The sequence below is a fragment of the Temnothorax nylanderi genome, unplaced genomic scaffold (assembly GCF_030848795.1).
Source record: "Temnothorax nylanderi isolate EJ_2023f unplaced genomic scaffold, tnyl_v1.0 TNYL_tig0154_pilon, whole genome shotgun sequence".
Classification (NCBI taxonomy): domain Eukaryota; kingdom Metazoa; phylum Arthropoda; class Insecta; order Hymenoptera; family Formicidae; genus Temnothorax; species Temnothorax nylanderi.
In genome coordinates this window covers 257221-278199 of record NW_027249216.1, presented here as the reverse complement: position 1 = coordinate 278199, position 20979 = coordinate 257221, and the positions used below count along the sequence as shown (strand labels likewise).

At 35.6% G+C, this 20979-nt stretch overlaps 3 protein-coding genes and 1 pseudogene across 21 annotated transcripts in view; 3 read left to right on the top strand and 1 right to left on the bottom strand.

Moving 5' to 3' along the window:
- The first annotated feature begins 41 nt into the window (after positions 1–41).
- Positions 42–15683, top strand: LOC139777563 (uncharacterized). The gene is made up of 19 exons (XM_071715061.1): positions 42–185; positions 291–407; positions 564–681; positions 1150–1411; positions 1601–1723; positions 1868–1958; positions 2044–2180; positions 2349–2481; positions 4288–4405; positions 4876–5138; positions 6395–6552; positions 6698–6810; positions 6896–7007; positions 8081–8131; positions 8835–9021; positions 14615–14796; positions 14914–15004; positions 15083–15219; positions 15308–15683. The coding sequence occupies exons 1-19, from the start codon at positions 42–44 to the stop codon at positions 15570–15572; spliced, it is 2802 nt and encodes a 933-aa protein (XP_071571162.1). The 3' UTR covers positions 15573–15683.
- On the top strand, positions 9383–13100 carry LOC139777574 (odorant receptor 33b). Its single transcript, XM_071715103.1, has 9 exons — positions 9383–9567; positions 9734–9850; positions 9995–10112; positions 11311–11572; positions 11767–11889; positions 12035–12125; positions 12211–12347; positions 12529–12661; positions 12733–13100. The coding sequence occupies exons 1-9, from the start codon at positions 9424–9426 to the stop codon at positions 12784–12786; spliced, it is 1179 nt and encodes a 392-aa protein (XP_071571204.1). The 5' UTR covers positions 9383–9423; the 3' UTR covers positions 12787–13100.
- LOC139777565 (sorbin and SH3 domain-containing protein 1-like) overlaps positions 15644–20979 on the bottom strand; it is a 75736-nt gene continuing 70400 nt past the window's right edge. For 17 of the 19 annotated variants that reach the window (XM_071715064.1, XM_071715070.1, XM_071715071.1 and 14 more), the window contains one exon: positions 17440–20573. In XM_071715064.1, the coding sequence (XP_071571165.1) occupies positions 20405–20573 (169 nt within the window). In that variant the 3' untranslated portion in view covers positions 17440–20404. Of the gene's footprint in view, positions 20574–20979 lie in introns of all 19 variants that reach the window. The other 2 variants (XM_071715084.1, XM_071715076.1) reach the window with 1 other exon arrangement.
- LOC139777562 (uncharacterized) lies at positions 15995–17056 on the top strand (annotated as a pseudogene).

Genomic DNA, 20979 nt, shown 5'->3' with positions numbered 1-20979 from the left:
GAAATTCAGATAACATTGTAGTGACCACTTCTTCGTGAAGTATGGAACATAGTAGCGATCACTATTACGATATCTGTAAGTGGTACCTGATGTTAGTCGGCCAGTGGCCCTATCAGAAGTTGAAAGAGAGTTTGTCTTTCTTGACTTTCATACTCATTCTTGATGCCAGTGCACTTGTTACACAGGTAACGTTAGCGTTGAAATTTTTATTTTAGAAAAAAGAAACTAATAATAGAAGTTTATTAGGATTCGGAATTAAATAAAATTTACAAATAAATGCAATTTTTTAGATAGCAAGATTTGTCATATGCGACAACGCGCTGTGTATTTATGAAACTTTACCTCCACATATGCTGACAGTGATGATTCTGGTGAAAATTTTCACGTATCAGTTTAACAGCCGGAAAGTACGTCCATTTAATAAGAATATTATTGATATTCTAATTCTAAGTCGCAGACATGAATAACTTTATTGTAAAATCTTAGATCTTGTTGAGAAAACTGTTATATCTGTTGAGAGAATATTACATTTGAGATATCGAATATATCGGTGATGTTTGTAGATTAAAGATCTCACAGATCGCTTGTTCGTAGACTGGGATATGATCCAAACTAAGGAAGAACACGACATTATGAAAAAGTATGCACAAAACGGCAGATGGTACGCGTTGACATATGGCTGTACGTAATTATTCGATTTTAGTTGAGAATCGAACAGATCTATTTCTTTATGCAATTAAAGAATTAAGATAATATGTTTTTATCGCGCTTGCGTATAGTGCTTCAGATATTAATGCAGCTTAACTGACGTTATATCAAAATATAAAAGATATATGTTGCTCAAGGAAAAGGATTTTTTCCCTAGATAAAATCGCCAGTCAGTGCAAACTAAAAATATTTGAATTTACAACTTTATTCTGTTAAGATAAAAAAACCTGACACATTCTGCTACACATTTTATTTGACAAAGGAAATATAACAGAATAGTATAAAATAGATATTGATTAAAAAGGAAAATTTCTAAAGAGAAAGATATGCTTATAAAAATAAAAATAAACTATAAAATATTTTCATTATCATAATTCTTTCCAATATTAAAAAAATGATTTTAGTAGGAGCTCGTTTTCACCAATATTGTTTTCGTTGCAGCGTACGTTTACGTGTCTACCATTTCATTTACAACAACCTCTCTCGTGCCACGCATTTTGGATGTGGTATTTCCATTGAATACTTCCCGCCCTGTAATGTTAGCTTATCCGGCATACTATTTCGTTGATGAAAATCAATATTTCTATTATATTTTCCTTCATATGTTAATTACCAGTAGTGTGTGCATGACCGGATTAATTGCGCACGATAGCATGTTTTTCGTTTACGTCGAACACATCTGCGGTCTTTTCGCCATTGTTGGGTAATGATTATTTATACCAAAAGTGAGATCACATCTCTTTTAGTTATATATATAGGAGATAAATAAAATTTTCTGTTAAGAGTACACATAACGTAGTAATAGTTTTAGCTCTTGTACATTATTTGAAAGCAGCAGAAATTAATTCTCAAAACTTTCTAATAACGTTGGTTCGCGTATAAATATTTGCAGATTTAGATTTGAGCATGTGTCATATAAACCTAGTGCTATGGAAAAAAGTATGATCGATTATCCGGATGCCGTGTATCACAAGAATATTGTGATTTCGATTCACGCTCATCGACAAGCTTTGCAGTGAGTATATAATAATATTGCAGCACATTTTTGTATCATTAATTTTCAATGCTAATTAACTAGAATGATCTTTGATAAACTACTGATAAGTGTTGCTTTTATAAGTTTTATTTAATCGTCACCAATGTCGTATTCTTACTATAGGTTCGCTAAACTTCTTGAAGATACCTTTACAATATCGTTTGCCGTGCAACTTCTGATCGTTACAGTTGGCTTGAGCATTACTTTAGTACAAGTGAGTTACTTATGAATAGGCAAGTACGAGAATTCTGTAATGTAATAAGGAGCTAAAACAGGATTTTATCCTTCTTGCGCTTAAGCTGTCGATACAGTTGCACGATTCAGCGGAAGCGATGAGATACTTCGTCTTCATTATTGCTCAATTGTTTCACTTGTTCTGCTTAAGCTTCCAAGGACAAAAGCTGATAAATCACAGCCTCGAGACTTGCGACAAGATGTAAGAGACAATATTAAATTAAAAAATAAATTAGCTGTTTGATATACAAGACATATTTTCCACAGAAATACTTATAAAAATTAAATATTTCTTGCAATTAGTAGACTGTATTCCTTATTTATTGTATTTATTTTGTATGTAATGATAACAATGCAAGTATAATTTTAGATATCACAGCTTGTGGTTTACCATACCCGTGAAGGAACAAAGACTGCTCTTATTCGCGATGAAAAGAAGTCTCGAAGCTAGTATCTTGACCGCCGGCAAGATATACGTGTTTTCTCTAGAAAGTTTCACAACGGTAAAACAATTAACATGACAAATGTTATAAACCATATCAAACCAAAAAGATGTGTAAGACCTTTAACTGTTCTTCAGGTCGTGCAAAGCTCGATGTCGTACTTTACCTTACTATCGTCCTTTGACGTGTCGTGATCGATATCCGACGAGATTATAACAGCACAGTAAAGTAGTAAAATATCCCTGAAGCATTCCACACGAATATATTAATTCAAATTATACATAGAACAAAATAATATTTATATTTGCTATTATATAATGAGATAAAAGTAATACAATTTTATATTTTTATTGATACTGCTAAGCAATCAAAAACTTTTCCCTTCCAATCTTCCTCCAATTTTCCTCGGAGGCCTGGAATACTCACGATACATTTTTCTCTACCGATAGAAAGTACTCATTTCGTCACGCTATTTTATTCTGATCGATACGTGCTCTCCGCAGGGAACCTGAAAAATGAGCCGCTTTTCAATGGAGCTGCACTACTGTCAAAGGAACAAAATATCACCAGTGTCCATAGAATCCATTAGTCGGTCGATACGCACAAGTTATTTTGCAAGAGTTGTCTATGTCTGTATTACACCTTCCAAGAAGATACTTTTTGATACGTGTCTCGTATCACAAGATGAGCAATCAGTTCAAAATTAAAACAGGAAGTACAAACTAAGTTGTCTTTGCGATGCCGAAGACGCGACACTACTGTTTCACCAAGTGTTCTGGAAGCCTGGAGTCATCATTATGACTTCGTCTATAGTACCATCGCTCACCGATATATGGCTACGTCAGAAACTGGGAATGAAGATGTTCTACGTTGCCCTGTCAAGTACAATCGCCCCGCAGGTAAATGCACATATTGTCCGACGGACAACTGTTCAGTGAAATTGAATGTGATTACAAATGTCTGAAAATGTCCATTGTACTTTCCAGCATATTCGATACCCTCGTAATTCAAACTGTATTCTCAAAGGGTCAGCTGTCCATTCGCACCTACTATTAACATGTTATATTTACACAAGACATATACTTAGTATAAGTGCCCGTCAGTTACGAAAACCCGCGTGATCGTTATGAAATCGTGCGCTCCGACAAAGGGAGAAGAGCGCGTGTGCCACGGTGCGGTATCTGAATGATTAATTTACTTATGTCCCCGACCCTTACTGCGGAAAAAATACCTACGAGAGGAGGCTCGAAATTCAGATGCCACATTGCAGTACCGAGAAGACCGTTTCGTCGTGAAGTATGGAACCTAGCAGAAGTTACTATTACGATATCAATAAAAAGTTTCTCATGTTAATCGGCCAGTGGCCCTATCAGAAGCCGAAAGAGAGAATGATTGCCTTTGCATTTATAATAATTATACTTGTCTTTGAACTCTTTCCACTGGTAACGTTAACTGTCGTTAAAATTTTCTTTTTTTAGAAATGGAAATAAAATAATAGTATAGAAATTTGTTAAAATTCCGCGCATGTTAAATTGTTCGTTTGCAATTAAAGTATCACAATAATTTTAGAAAAATTTTATGCTTTCTTATTCACGAATTTTTATTCATTTCCAGACGGCAAAATTTTGCATGTGCGAAAACGCACAGTGTATCTACGATATTTTACCAATATATATGTTGCAAGTGATAATTGTATTGAAAATTTTCACATATTGTTTTAACAGCCGGAGAGTACGTTTTATTGGTATTTTAATCTTGAGCCACAGATGTAGCTTTATTATTGCAAAATCTTATTGTTAAATTATGTTGACGATGTTGTTATATCCGTTGAGAATATTACATCCAAAATATTGCTCATATTTCTAGATTAAACATCTCACAGATCGCTTATTCATAGACTGGGATATGCTCAAAACTAAGGAAGAACACAACATTATGAGAAAATATGCCGAGACAGGCAGATGGTATGCGCTGATATACGGCTGTAAGTATAATAGCTGATCTTACATTTAGCTGAGAATTAACGAAATTCATTCTGTTATGCAATCAAAAAATTAAAATAAAATTATATACATACTTTCTCTGCTTTGTTTAAATTAAATAAAAGTAAATATTCCGAACTAGTTCAGTCGAAAATATTAATATAACTTATGTGCTATATTAAGGTAAATGCACCAATACCGAGACACTTAAGACCAATGTCTGGACACCTTTATCATTTTAGTTTTTAAATAAACATAACGCAAATTAATATCATAGATAAAAATATAATACAAGAAAAATATTTTTATCTTTGATTCTTTGATTTTAATTCGCATTATAATTTATTTAAGAACGAACATGATAAAAATGTCGAAACATAGGTACGTGTCCAGGCATCATAATTTTTAATTAATTTTAATTATTAATTTTGGTATAGGCGCTCGTTTTGACGTATTCTTGTTCTTGTTGCAGCATTTGTATATATGGCTACCACTATATTTGCATCAACCGCTCTCGTGCCACGCATCTTGGATGTAGTGTTTCCATTGAATACTTCCCGTCCAGTAATGTTCCCATATCCGGCATACTATTTCGTTGACGAAAATGAATATTTCTATTATATTTTTTGCCTTATGTTATTTACTGGCGTTATAAATATGACTGGATTAATCGCGCACGACATCACGTTTTTCGTTTACATCGAACACGTCTGCGGTCTTTTCGCCATCGTTGGGTAATGACTATTCATATCGAGAACGAGATCACATCTCCTTTAGTTAGGAGATAAATAAAATTCTTTATACCGAAGAATAAATGTAACGTAATAATAGTTTTAGTTTTCGTACATATTTACATGAAAGGAGTTAACCCTTTTGGTACGGAGCGACTGGGACGCGAACGGCCCTCCAGTGACCAAAGCGTCGATTCGCCGATATACGCGATTCGGCCGAGAGAGTTAGGCACTCGACGTTCAATCCCTTTAATTACTATATGTATCATCTCATTATATCTAACTAGTGTAATAAAATTCAGTAACAAAAACAATTTAAAATATTTATCAACAGAAGCGTTTCAAGTTAACATTTCAAGTTGCTCGGCCGGCTTTAATTACCACTTTTTAATTACCGGCGATACTATCTACGGATAACAATTTGAAATGTCTAATATAACACGACACACTCCAGAAACTAGTTAATCAAAATGTCTTGTCAATTTACTTAAGTTTACTTCTACTTATGAAATACAGTTTGGAAGAAATCAAAATGTTATTACATTAAAAAGCTGAAAAATGAAACTTACCTAATATAACGTTTTCGATTTGTTGACTCGACCCGACTCGAGTCAGATTGAATATTCGGAAAAATTATAATAAAATATGATAATATGCTGCCATAATGCTAAGAATATGTGATGGAAGTTAAGAAACGCTTTCTGTCATGATATAATTTAGAGTCATCGAGTTTTAAACTGTACTTTCGATCTGATCCGAGTCGGATCGAGTCAACAAATCGAAAATACTAATAGTTTCAACGCTGGTCAGTCGAATCGACTGTCATACGGCGTCACTCAGTCATGGCAGTTTACGAATTAACTTAGTGTTGCCAACTTAACTTACACGAAAACAAATGGAGGGGTAAAAGTTATCGTGGTGTAAGACAAATTTTTTTAAATTTTTTCTCGTGTTCATAAATGCAATCTATACAATATATAAATTATGGGCAAAAGTGTGTTTTTACAATCAGTTCAAGAAAAGTTTATTGCATGGAATGTATTCAAAATATAAACATAAAGCCTAGTGAACTTTGAAAGAGAATGTTTGAAGATTTTACAGTTCAAACTTCAAGATTCTAGCTATATCTCAACGGCAGATATATGGGATCAAAGACTAAGTGTGTACTTTTGCCCCACTCTACTCTACAATGGACAGTGACTATAGTTACTCTCCATACCGAAAGGGTTAATTTTCAAATTCAGAAATTAATTCTGAAAATTTTCTAATAACATTATTTCACGCTCTACTTGCAGATTTAGACTTGAGCATCTGTTACATAAACGTAGTGCTGTAGAAAAAAATATGCTCGATTATCCGGATGCCGTGTATCACAAGAATATTGTGATTTCGATTTACATTCATAATAAGGCTCTACAGTGAGTTTGTAACAAACGTAATACATATTCCTTTCGTTAATCCTAATGTCAATTAAATAATCTCTGATAATCCGTGATAAGTTACGACGTTTTTGCTTTACTTTTATTTAGATATTTAGTTGTCATTATTATATCCTTATCATAGGTTTGTTGAATTTCTTGAGAATACTTTTACGATATCGTTCGCCGTGCAAGTTCTGTTCGTTACAATTACCTTGAGCATTACTTTAGTACAAGTGAGTTACCTACGATACAAATGCTAGAATTCTGTAATGTAATGAACAACTAAAACAGGATTTCACCTTTCTCGCGTTCAAGCTCTCGATACAGCTGCACAATTTAGCGGAAGCGCTGAGGTACTTCCTCTTCATTTCTGGTCAATTGTTTCACTTGTTCTGCTTAAGCTTCCAAGGACAAAAGCTGATAGATCACAGCCTTGAAACTTGCGACAAGATGTAAGAGACAATATTAAATTAAAAATAAATTATTTATCGATATAAATTTGGTCGGTAGGGTAACTCCGGTATAAACGCCGCAGCTAAGGGAAACTTAATTTATCGAGTACTATTTACTATGTTTAAGGCAAATGAATTATACCAATAAAAACTTTATACTGTCTACTACTATTAAAAAAAATAGAAATATGAAATATTCATTCTTTGTATTTAATATAAAAGAACTTTTAGAAACCCTTGCATTTTTGCCATATATCCTATAGGGGTAGGATATATGATATTCATGGGTGAAATATACGCCTTATAAAAAATTACAAATAATGTTTATAAATAAGGCAATAAAATGTCATAATAAGTTATAAAATGTTTGTAAGAAGTTTATTAAGATGTAAGAATGATAAACAAAATATAAAACTGAAAAATTTTAAAAAGAAAATAGAAGAACGATAGATACATTAAAGGTTATTGATATACGATCCAAGAAAAAGGAAGGAAAAGAACTGCACGTAGGAGATTTCGATTTTTACAGAGCATCTGTACTATGGCATAAATCCCGCATGCTAAAATGCCGTATATCCTAAACAGAAGGGATATACAAGATATCAAGCTAAACAAAGAATATAAGAGCTATGCACTATGTATTTTGCTGTATATATATATATTCCATCCTTTACTATCTCTCTACACTTATGTATCACGAAATAACCATTAAACCTTTTACATTCCCTATAGTAATCATTTTACGTAGGTCGCAATATATGATCACGCTACTCACTACGGTGAGAAATCGATTCAACTCATGACGGTTTCGTTAATATTAACAGTAAAGAACTTACAACACCATACTAATATGGCATAAAGGCACATAACAGTGTAATTGCGAGCAAGTATCTCTATTCTTTCTATTTTATCCGACTTCTGCCGCGTAAATCCCCGCGCGGTGTAAATACCGGAGTTACTCTATAGAGGATATCTTTTCCATAGATATCTTTTACATACGAATTTAATTATTTTCTACAATCAGTATTCTTATTCGTCATGCTTATTTTATGCGTATAATGGCAATTTTATAGATATTGTGGCCGGTGGTATACCATACCCGTGAAGGAGCAAGGACTGCTCAGGTTCGTAATGAGAAAAAGTATCGATGCTAGTGTCTTGACCGCCGGCAAGATATACGTATTTTCTCTAAAAAATTTCACAACGGTAAAACAATTAACATGACACACGTTCTAAAAATACGCAAACCAAATGTAAAACCCTTAACTGTTCTTCAGGTCGTGCAAAGCTCGATGTCATACTTTACATTATTATCGACCTTTGACGTATCGTGATCGATATCCGATAAGATTATAACAGCATATAGTAAAATAGTAAATTTTCCCTGAAGCATTCTACACGAATATATATGTTACACGAATATAATGTTACAAATTATATATAGAATAAAATAATGTTTATATTTGATATTTTATATCTTTATTGATATTGCTAAGCACTTAAAAATTTTTCCCTTTCAATCTTCCTTGGAGGCCTGGAATACTCACGATACACTTTTCTCTGCCGATAGAAAGTACTCATTTCGTCACGCTATTTTATTCCGATCGATACGTTCTCTCCGCAGGGAACTTGAAAAATGAGCCGAATGGAGCTGCACTACTGTCAAAGGAACAAAATATCACCAGTGTCCATAGAATCCATTAGTCGGTCGACACGCACAAGTTATTTTGCAAGAGTTGTCTATGTCTGTATTACACCTTCCACGAAGATACTTTTTGATTCGTGTCTCGTATCACAAGATGAGCAATGAGTTCAAAATTAAAACAGGAAGTACGAACTAAGTTGTCTTTGCGGTGCCGAAGACGCGACACTACTGTTTCACCAAGTGTTATGGAAGCCTGGAGTCATCATTATGACTTCGTCTATAGTACCATCGCTCACCGATATATGGCTACGTCAGAAACTGGGAATGAAGATGTTCTGCGTTGCCCTGTCAAGTACAATCGCCCCGCAGGTAAATACACATATTGTCCGAGAGACAACTGTTCAGTGAAATTGAATGTGATTACAAATGTCTGAAAATGTCCATTGTATTTTCCAGCATATTCGATACCCTCGTAATTCAAACTGTACTTCACAAAGTGTCAGCTGTCCACTCGCACCTACTATTAACATGTTATATTTACACAAGACATACACTGAGCATATAAGCGCTTGTCAGTTACGAAAACCCGCGTGATCGTTATGAAATCGTGCGCTCCGACAAAGGGAGAAGAGCGCGCGTGCCACGGAGCAGTATTTGAAAAATTAATTTACTTATAGCCCCGACCCTTATTGCGGAAAAAATATCTACGAGAATAGGCTCGAAATTTAGATGCCACATTGCAGTACCGAGAAGATCGTTTCGTCGTGAAGTATGGAACCTAGCAGAAGTTACTATTACGATATCAATAAAAAGTTTCTCATGTTAATCGGTCAGTGGCCCTATCAGAAGCCTAAAGACAGAATGATTGCCTTTGCATTTATAATGGTACTTGTATTCTTTGCATTCTTTCCACAGGTAACGTTAATTGACGTTAAAATTTTCTTTTTTTAGAAGGAAAAATAAAATAATAGTAGAAACTTATTAAAATTCCGCGCATGTTAAATTGTCTGTTTGCAATTGAAGTATCACAATAATTTTAGAAAAATTTTATGCTCTTTTATTCACGTGAATGCATTTCCAGACGTCAAGATTTTGCGTATGCGAAAACGCGCAGTGTATCTACGAGACTTTACCACTATATATGTTGTGTGTGGTAGTTGTATTGAAAATGTTCACATATCAATTTAACAGTCGAAAAGTACGTTTTATTGGTATTTCAATCCTGAGCCACAGATTTAGCTTTATTATTACAAAATCTTATTGTTAGATTCTGTTGGCAATGTTGTTATATCCGCCGAGAATATTACATCTGAAATGTCGAATATATCGGTGATGTTTGTAGATTAAAGATCTCACAGATCGCTTATTCGTAGACTGGGAAATGCTCCAAACTAAGGAAGAACGCGACATTATGAGAAAATATGCCGAGACAGGCAGATGGTATGCGCTGATATACGGCTGTAAGTAACAGCTGATCTTACAATTAGCTGGGAATTAACGAAATTTATTTTCTTATGCAATCAAAAAATTAAAATAAGATGATATACATATTTTCTCTGCTTTGTTTGAATTAAATAAAAATAGATATTATGAACTAGTTCCGACGAAAATATTAGTCTAATTTTTGTGCTATATTAAGGGGGCATATACCTTTCTCGGGCCAAAAGAAATTGCATATTTCATTATTTTTTTCCGGCGAAAGTAAAAGATACGAAGATCGGGTTTTTCGCAAATGAAAGTACGTATTTTAGAGTGCATTTTCTAATCTTGGTTTTTTATTTACGATGGAATGTACTTCCTCTACAGCCTTTCGCCCTAGGCCCTGCATGTTTTTGCGGTACCGGCGGAATCTCCGAGCTGGTTCCTTTGAAAACAAAAAATCAAAAAAGGTCTTAAAATTTATGATATTTTCTAGTTCCTGTCGGATGCTCTTTGCAATTTCTTTATTATTTCTATTTGTTTTTTAAGAAACAAAATAAAAATTTTGGCTAAAAATCGATGTCTTAAGTTTGAAAGTCCGCCATTTTGTTAAAAATCAAAATTTCGGAAATCCCATCCGACAGAAACTAGAAGATATCATAAATTTTAAGACCTTATTTGATTTTTTGTCTACAGATGAACCAGCTCGGAGATTCCGCCGGTACCGCAAAACCCTACATGACATGCAGGGCCTAGGGCGAGGGGCTGTAGGGGCATCGCAAATAAAAAACAAAAATCAGAAATTGCACTCTAAATAATACGTATTTTCATTTGCGAAATACCCGATCTTCGTATCTTTTATACTTTCGCCGGAAAAAAATCATGAAATATGCCATTTTCTTGGTCCGAGAAAGGTATATACCCCCTTATCATTTTAGTTTTTAAATAAGTATAACGCGAATTAAAATCAAAGATAAAAATATAACACGAGAAAAATATTTTTGTCTTCAATTCTTTGATTTTAATTCACATTATAACTAATTTAAGGACAAAAATGATAAAAATGTCCAAACATAGGTACGTGTCCAGGCATTGGTATATTTAAAGATATTATATATTGCACAAGTTCGACGAAGCAACAGAGACACTTTCAAAAATAATATACAACATAATTTTTAATTGATCTTAATTTTTCATTTTAGTAGGCGCTCGTTTTGACGAATTTTGTTCTTGTTGCAGCATTTATTTATGTGGGTACCGTTATATTTGCAACAACCGCTCTCGTGCCACGCATCTTGGATGTACTGTTTCCATTGAATACTTCCCGCCCTGTAATGCTCCCATATCCGGCATACTATTTCGTTGACGAAAATCAATATTTCTACTATATTTTTTGCCATGAGTTATTTACCGGCAGTATAGGTATGACTGGATTAATCGCGCACGATACCACGTTTTTCGTTTACGTCGAACACGTCTGCGGTCTGTTCGCCATCGTTGGGTAATGATTATTCATACCGAGAGTGAGATCACATCTCTTTTAGTTAGGAGAAAAATGAAATTTCTGTACCGAGGAGTACACATAACGTAATAATAGTTTTAGCTCGAGTACACATTATTTGAAAGGAGCAGAAACTAATTCTTCAAAACTTTCTATATATCTATAATAACGTTGCATCGCGCGAATACTTACAGATTTAGATTTGAGCATGTGTCATATAAACGTCGCGCTATGGAAAAAAATATGATCGATTATCCGGATGCCGTGTATCACAAGAATATTGTGATTTCGATTTACGCTCATCATAAGGCTTTAGAGTGAGTGTGTAACAAACGTAGTACATAGTTCTATCGTTAATCCTAATGTCAATTGAATGATCTTTGATAAACCGTGATAAGTTACGATGTGTTTGCTTGACTTTTATTTAGATATTTAGTCGTCATTATTATATCCTTATCATAGGTTTGTTGAATTTCTTGAGAGCACTTTTACGATATCGTTCGCCGTGCAACTTCTGATCGTTACAATTGGCTTGAGCATTACTTTAGTACAAGTGAGTTACTTACGAGTAGACAAATACTAGAACTCTGTAACGTAATGACCAACTAAAACAGGATTTTACCTTTCTCGCGTTCAAGCTTTCGATACAGCTGCACAATTTAGCGGAAGCGCTTAGGTACTTCCTCTTCATTTTTGCTCAATTGTTTCACTTGTTCTGCTTAAGCTTCCAAGGACAAAAGCTGATAGATCACAGCCTCCAGACTTGCGACAAAATGTAAGAGAAAGAGACAATATTTAATTGAAAATGAATTATTTATCGATATATAAATTTGATCGGTATAGAGAATATATTTTCCATAGATATCTTTTACATAAGAATTTAATTATTTTCTACAATCAGTATTCTTATTTAACGTGCATATTTTATGCATTATTTTATAATGGCAATTTTATAGATATTGTGGCTCGTGGTATACCATACCTGTGAAGGAGCAAAGATTACTCATGTTCGTGATGAGAAAAAGTATCGAAGCTAGTGTCTTGACCGCCGGCAAGATATACATATTTTCTCTAGAAAATTTTACAACGGTAAATCACTTAACATGACACACGTTCAAAAAATACGCAAACCAAATGTAAAACCCTTAACTGTTCTTTAGATCGTGCAAAGCTCGATGTCGTACTTTACATTACTATCGTCCTTTGACGTGTAATGATCGATACCTGGTGATTACGCCAGCATGTAGTAAAGTATCCCTGAAATTTTCCACAGGAGCGTAATATTACAAATAATATAGCGAATAAAATAATATTTATATTTGCTATTATGTCATGAGACAAAGATAATAAAATTCTATTTTGTTATCGATATTGCTCTACTTTCTGAGTAAACTAAGAAGCCTTCCCTCCTGGTTTCTGTCAGAGACCTCGAACACTCACGACATTTACAGGAGGGCTCTCTATCAATGGAGAGTACTCATTTCGTCGCACTATTCTAATCGATACGTTCCGTCCGGAGGGAACATGGAAAACGAGACGCTCGTCATTGGGACTATACGTTATAGTTAATGTCATAGAATCAAATACCACCTGTTCTGATAAATTCTATGTGCCAGCTGTTGATTGACATGACACGCAACAAAGTATTTCACGAGAATCGACTATGCATAGCGGTTTTATCGTAAGGGGGGTATTATTTTAATTGGCGTTTCACGTCGGAGGGTGAACGGTCAGTCGTACAAAAATTCGGAATTAGTCGTCTTCGCGATACCGAAGACGCGGTATCGTTTCTCTAAGAATTATGGAGAGCTGGAGGCATTATTATGATATCGTCTACAAAATATCATCGCTTACTGGTGCATGGCCGTATATGAAACCGGGAGCAAGGATATTTCGCGTTGCTCTACTTACCACAACCATGCTGACTATAGTCGTTCCGCAGGTAAATTGGTGTTAATACCCGAAAGAAGGATCTATCGCAAGAATGATGAAATGACAATGGTTTCAGATAGCGTATCAATTTACGTGCAAAACAGGCGTGCGATGTATGTTCGAGGCGATGACATCGTACCTGTTGACATTTGTGGCTTTACTAAAGGTGTACACGTTTCAATTAAATACCCGCACGGTACATTTCGCGATATATATTCCGAAATTAAGTACTCTGATATGTTTGATTTAAAAGTCGCAGTTAGGAAAAAGAAATTTCAATATTTTTTCTTAATTTTACATGTATTTATTATACATTTCTATAAACGCCCAGTATTTTATTAAAAAAATATTAGTATTAATTGATGCTTTGTCAGATCAAAGGCCTTACCCAACACTTGTTCGTCGACTGGAAGGGAGTAGAAACTCCCGAAGAATACGAGATTATGAAGTTATACGCGGAAAACAGTAGACGATTCTGTCTGGTATATGTGGGTGAGGACCGATGAGAGGGATGGCTCTGTTTTGTTTCATTCCCAGAAGCTGCCCGTTTCTTTTCTTATGAATCGCTTCATATACATTGCAGTATATTGTTCGGTAGCGGTATTTACGTTTATGTCAATGTCCCTTATACCGTTCGTACTTGACGTCGTGTGGCCCCTTAACGAATCCCGTCCCGTATTACCCCCGTATCCGGGATATTATTTCGTCGACACTCGGGAATACTTCATTAAAATCTTCTGGCATTCCATCATCGCTTGGGAAATCATTATGGCCGGAATAGTCGCCCACGATTGTATGTTTGTGACGTACGTCGAGCATGTTTGCAGCATGTTCGCTATGGTCGGGTAAGAAACTCGCGAGCTTGATGACGTATAACATAATATTTCCATCAAGCTTTGTATTATATATATAAATAAGTATAAAATAATAAAACCAAAGTTTTTTGGAAAAAGGAATTGAAAAGTCTGTCTCCAGACGAAGAGAAGAGTGTGCTGAAGTTTGCGATGACAATCTTGCTACAATTTTGCTGAAATTTTCATTTAATGATATGATTCAAATCTTTTGCACTAATCTAATATTAAAATACTTTTATATAATTTATCTGGAATATGTGTCAACAAAATCGAGAGAAAGAGGGAGAGAAAGAGAGATATTGTACAAACTATTTACAGATTCCATTTTAAAAGTCTATTTTGTAATTGTGACGAAGCAATGGAGATTACGAATGATTTTAACAATACTTATCGCAAAAGAGTCGCGTTCTTTGTACACGCACACCGCGAGGCTTTAAAGTGAGTGTGTAACATCGTATATTATATAAAAAAAGAATATGACGCATCTTTCATTAAAAGATAAAAAGATTTACAGGAGGCTCCTTTCGCGTTTATTTTATTTTCCGTTTGCCATAGGTTCGCGGAACTTCTCGAGGATACCTTTACCATACCTTTCGCCATACAAATGTCGATAGCGACCGTAGGTATAAGTATTACCTTGCTGCAGGTATGTATTTATTCATGATAAAATATTATTTTCCATCACGTACAAGTTATTAAAAGATTGTATTTTTTTATATCAAAGATCACGCAGCAAGGCGGCGATATTGTAGAATCAATCAGATACGTGTTGTACGTCATTGGTCAACTGATTCATTTATTCTTTCTCAGTTTCGAAGGACAGAAGCTAATAGATCACAGTCTTCAGACGTGCGATAAGATGTAAGGTTTGAGTTACCTACAAGAAAGAAAATATTGAATTTCATGTAACGTTTTGCATTATAATTAACTATCCTTCGAAACATGGCAGATACAGTAGTTCTTGGTACGAGGCGTCCATAAGATCGCAAAAGCTAATCGTGCTGGTGATGATGAAGAGCGTACGACCGAGTTTCTTGAGCGCCGGCAAGGTCTACATTTTCTCCCTGGAGAGCTTCACCACGGTAACGCGCGCGCAGAATTATCCCCCGGATAACGTTTGTTATGGAGCTTTCTTAACGAGACACGACGCTCTTGTTTTAAAGGTTCTGCAAACTTCGATGTCGTACTTTACGGTGCTCGCATCCTTTCAGTAGCCCGCGTTGTTTACGCATCCGACGATATTCCGCGATGGCACTCGTCGAGAGAGAGAGAGAGCAATACTATGTGTCTTTAATACTATTGCAATTATACATTTTTATTAAGTATTCTCCACTGTCTTTCATTTCCCCATTAAAATTATACATTCCAGTCAATTGTACATTTTGAACTTACATGGATAATATGCGTAAAAAGACGATCGTACATCGATTTTGTTAATCTTTTCGGCGCCGCAAACTGATGCCATGGTTTCCGGAATACAAAGGTCTTATTCATCGTCTGCGTAGCGATTGGGAGAAGTTGGAAGACGCGAAGGAATATGAAATTATGAAAACATATGTCGCAAACGCGAGACTGTTGCCTTTATGTTTTCCAGTAAGGAAATCGCTGAAAGATAAATCACACGATTTTTAATTTAATGAACGACGGACGATTATTTCGTTTTGTTACAGTGGTGTTAGTCATCGTTATATTCTTATCAGCTTGCCTCCTATCTCACGTACTGAACGTCGTATTACCTCTCAACGAATCCCGGCCTATAATTATTATGCCTTACGAGGCATACTATTTCGTGGACAACGAAGAATATTTCTTCTACATTACGACTGATCGAGAGAGTGGAATTGTCGTCTAAATGTTCGCAGATTTCGTCTCGAGACTCTATCGCGTAATGATCGTAATGATGCAGCGAATGACGGTCAGGACGACTGGAAAACCTACAATCGGAAAATCGCGATCCCCGTTCATGCACACTGGCGAGCTTTACGGTGAGTAAAATTCCATTACATATGAAACGTGTTTGTATAAAAAAGAAAGAAAAACCAGAAATTGTCGTAAGTTTATTTGCCGCCGGTTTGCGAGGCTTCTTGAAGATACCTTTTGCGTTGCCTTTGCCGTGCAAATGATGATAGTTGTCGTAGCGATGAGTTTTGCTGCGGAGTACGTTTTTATTTGTTGTAATTCGTTGTAATTCATACTTGCGGTATTCGTACATTTTAGAAGACCGTATTACGTTTCTCGAGTTTTAAGAGACTAAAGAAACTGAAATATCGTATTTATCGTTTTCGAGATTGCGCTGGAATTTGAAGATGTTATCGTAACGGTGAAGAACTTGGCATATATCGTTGATCAACTGATCCACTTGTTCTGCTATAGTCTGCAAGGCTAGAAATTATATAATTAATCACAGCGTGTAAATCCGCGACAAGATGTAAGACTCTGCATCACTTAAATTTGCGAAACCGAAAATTTAATGACGACTGAGACGCAGAGCTGTTGCAGATACGACTCCTTCTGGTACGAAATATCCGTGAAATCGCAAAGGCTGCTCCTGCACGTGATGCGAAGGAGCCTGGAAGCCAATTTTTTAATCGCCAGCAAGATATACGTTTTCTTTTTAAAGAGCTTCAACATGGTAAAGATTATTTACGAATTTTGTGCTGTTACAACGTGTTTCTTTGAAGAATCGTTCTTATTTTAAAGCTGATACAATCTTCGGTGTCGTATTTTACCGTACTTGCGTCCTTCCAATGATCAATGGTCAATATATAATTTGGGTAGTATTTCTGTGAAACCACTATTATGTTATAATAATAGCTAGAGATTATGCAGTGGAAATAATACTTACATTTAACGGATTAATCATGAACTAGTCAGTTACTACACTATTGAAATATTGTTGTTAAATATAATTTTAAATCTCATTGTTTCGCGGACAAAGTCATGAAAAAATAAGTTATGAAGAAATAAGCAGGGATGGAAAATGAAGAAATAGGTAAGAAATCGTGATATTTTTATATTAAGTGCTACGTTCATTTTTTTTTTGTTTGATTTTAAAAGGTAAGTATTACGCGAAGTAACAGATTTTAGTAATGGACTAGGTTTTATTTGCATCTAGAGTATATAATACATAGTAACGTCGTTAGCGCGAGCTGAGAAAACAAGTGAATTCAAATGGTTAACTGATAAAATTTGATTTAATATGTCAAGCAAAAATCACGCATTATTCGTACTGACGAGCGTGTCACAACGCCCGAAATGGGTCATACTACACTTGTCAGTAAGTTCTCGAAACTATCATTATAAAAATTAAAATCCTCAAAGTTAAGCTCGAATAGAAAGAAATAAGTCTTAAATATCTTAAACATTTAACTTGATAACTTACTCACCTATATTAATAAAATCATTTCGTGTGAGTTCCGAAAGTTGTATCGCGAAAATATTACTAACTTTCTCCGGATATTTTATAGCAATTAAAACGAAAGTCACGTTGCAGCGTCTACGCTCGGTATACCATGCCGTTTGGATATTCCGTAGGAATTTTGGGACCGTCGATCCTTTCTTTACAAATGAAAAACGTAACGAGTAGAAAAGCCGAGTTACATAGATTCGACGATAATCCTGGCTTTTATTTCGGTGATTCATAACGTTGTCGAACTTGAGACCGTATGTCTTACGATTTAATGGGATATGTACGTGGATATATGCGCACGTGTATGCACAGATTCGCGTTGCACGCAAGATGAAATGTCTGTCGCGTTTTCGTCACACATCGAGCGGTGCATTTAGCTGCCCTTGTGGTGAAGATATCGTATCTCCACGATTTACCGATCGACAGAAAGTCTGATTTCGCTATCCAATATAACAAGATGGATCAAATATGCAGGCTTTTTAAAACCACAGTGCTTTCGAATAACAAAAAGGTTTTTTTCCACGAAGCTCCCACCGCTCAAATGTACGCTGAAAACACGAAGGCAATGAAGAGAGACGGCCTTCCTCTTAGCTTCTTTCAAAGATAAAAACGGCACCTATCGCTTTCGAATCTACCAGATACACATCGGCGCCTGTATAATGCCCTTGTCACATGATCTTTCTTTCGTTCCTCTATAATTATTGTAGTAGTATTGTCTGTTTCTCGACTGCCGCGCGTTCGTTTCTATTACTCTAACGCTTAGGCGATCGTGATAAAGTGACGTTAGAAAAGATCGTGACGATCTGGCTTGGATACATTAGTTTCACATTGCGATTGTATATAACTGTCAATAATATGTATATACATATTTCCATGTACGTTACGTCCGACACTTGCTAATTATTCGTGGTTTACATGTATAATGTATCTTTATATATTATGTATTATCGCGTGGTACACAGTATACGATATCCGTATGTATATGTATGTGTGTATATATATATATATATATATATATATATATATATATATCTACTCTCTCTATATATATTATATATATATATGTTGTATATTTATATAACTCTGGGTACAAATAATGCTTACAAAAATATTAATTTGGGAAGGCAAACTTTCAATTATAAGTCCATTAGTCTCGAAATACTCACGAATGTAACAATAACAGTGGCCGATTTTATCTACAATACCGAAATCATAGGGAAACAGCCGTCCGCGTCTCTCTAACTCAACACAAGTCTCCGCGTGCTAATTCGCTTCCCTTGTCGGAGTACAGCCACCCTAAAATCTCAAACTAATCATTATCTCTCAAATATCTTGAAATCCCACCCTCCCTTCGATGTTGTATTCTCTCAGTGCCTCTTTTTTTCCTCTTTATTTTCTTTTTTTCGACACTTTTCTGGATCAAGTTAGCAGCCGCCAGGAACAGCAGTAACAATAAGTTACTAATTGTTATCGTACACTACTTACAAATTTTACTTACAAACTCGCTTATCCTAGCGTACTATCTTGCTAAATCTTTTGGTAAATTCGACGCCAAAGAGGACTCTGACACGATCAGTGATTACCTTCGGTATTTCTGAATATCATTAACGGTTGACTGCAAAGATATCATATCGTAACAAATAATGATCGATATGACAGAAATATGTACGGAGACAATATACGAATGAGATATCGATATCTTGGACGATCTACTGATATGCCGATAATAATTCTGATCGCACGAGAGCTCCGATTACGCCACGCCGCAAACACTGACAGTTTTAATATTTATCCTAACTGCGTTATCGATTATAACATCGTCGCTAGACCGAAAAAGGAAGACTCTTGTGACGTTTTTCACTTCCCGCTCTGTGGACGCTTAACCCTCTCGCCTCTCAAATTATTCGATCAGAACGATAAGAATAAGAATCGTTTGCACGAAACCTTTTAATCACGTTCGCCGAACTTGGCGAAAGTACTTCCGTGCGACGCAATCGCGTGGATTTAATTAGAAGTTTCATTCGTTGTATCAGTAACATTTCGCGAGTTACGTGTGTTATATGAAATTACATATCATGCAATGTTTCGAACGAAATCAGCAAATATTTTATATCACTGAAAATTAGACGAAAAGATTCATCAGCTGGTATCTTTGAAAAAAACAAATCTCCGTATCGTGTTAACGGGATTTGCGAGAATAATTAAAATTCAATTAAGTCATTAAAAAATTGATTGCTAAAATCTCTTAAAATTTTCGTACGATGAAATAATTAAAACCGCAAATGCGCGCTTGCACAATAAAGAAATGAATAATCGTAAAATTAATTACAAGCATAATAACCTACAGATAATACGCCGTAGAAGACGCGTTGCAATTATGCGTGTTATGTACAAATTTGTTCTTCACTTTTACAATAAAAGGAGGAGGAAATAAAAACATCATTGGGATTCGTTTCAATAAAAATTTCTCCCAACCGTAACTTGCGGAAACCTTCGCGATCGTATTGCCTGAGACGATCGGGTTAAACGTTGAGAAATTCGGTGTCTATCCTAACGATTCCGCCTAGTGCTTTGGTGAAAGCTATCCTGGGCCCTGATGCGCCGCGCGGCGTCCAAGTCCTGGACCGTCGGCCTTCCTCACAATCTCTCTACATAGTTGCCCGGGAAGGTGCCGAAGTAACCGGTCCTTTGGCTGGAGCCGACGTACCATCCGTCGTCGCACTTCTCCATTACGTACACCGTGTCACCCTCCTTCAGCTCGAGCTCGTCGTCGTTCTGCGGTTTGTAATTGTACAGCGCCCGATATCTGTCGAAATGCAAGCATCGTTGAAATATACCTCTTCCTACCACGAATTACTGGCGCGCGAATGAGAAGACAACGGAAATCGAAGCGCACAAAAAGATTGTTAATGCATTCCGCGAAACACCGACGATCCACGCTGAACTTTCAGTTCAGACCGTTTGTTATATTATAACTATAAAAAAAACATGATCACCTTTTGAAATTACAAATTGCTACGTAATTATTGTGTATACAGTGCAATTTGGTCATCGATGAGCGGTGACCAGTTTTTGTGATCATGTATTTTATAAGTATTATTATGAAACACATGTTATTTAACAAGTATAATAAACGTAGGTCATCGGTGATCCAGGCGGCGCGGATGGCAAATCACATAAATTTAGTGCGTAAGTTTTCGTTCAAACGCAAT

Bases quoted from the DNA above. Each gene is read 5' to 3' on its own strand.
- LOC139777563 (XM_071715061.1), top strand. From the start codon at position 42: ATGGAACATAGTAGCGATCACTATTACGATATCTGTAAGTGGTACCTG. The intron at 186-290 runs GTAACGTTAGCG...GCAATTTTTTAG, and splicing joins CCAGTGCACTTGTTACACAG to ATAGCAAGATTTGTCATATG. The intron at 8,132-8,834 runs GTTCGTAATGAG...AAATTAAAACAG, and splicing joins AAGGAGCAAGGACTGCTCAG to GAAGTACGAACTAAGTTGTC.
- LOC139777574 (XM_071715103.1), top strand. From the start codon at position 9,424: ATGGAACCTAGCAGAAGTTACTATTACGATATCAATAAAAAGTTTCTC. The intron at 9,851-9,994 runs GTACGTTTTATT...TGATGTTTGTAG, and splicing joins ATCAATTTAACAGTCGAAAA to ATTAAAGATCTCACAGATCG. The intron at 12,348-12,528 runs GTAAGAGAAAGA...GCAATTTTATAG, and splicing joins CTCCAGACTTGCGACAAAAT to ATATTGTGGCTCGTGGTATA.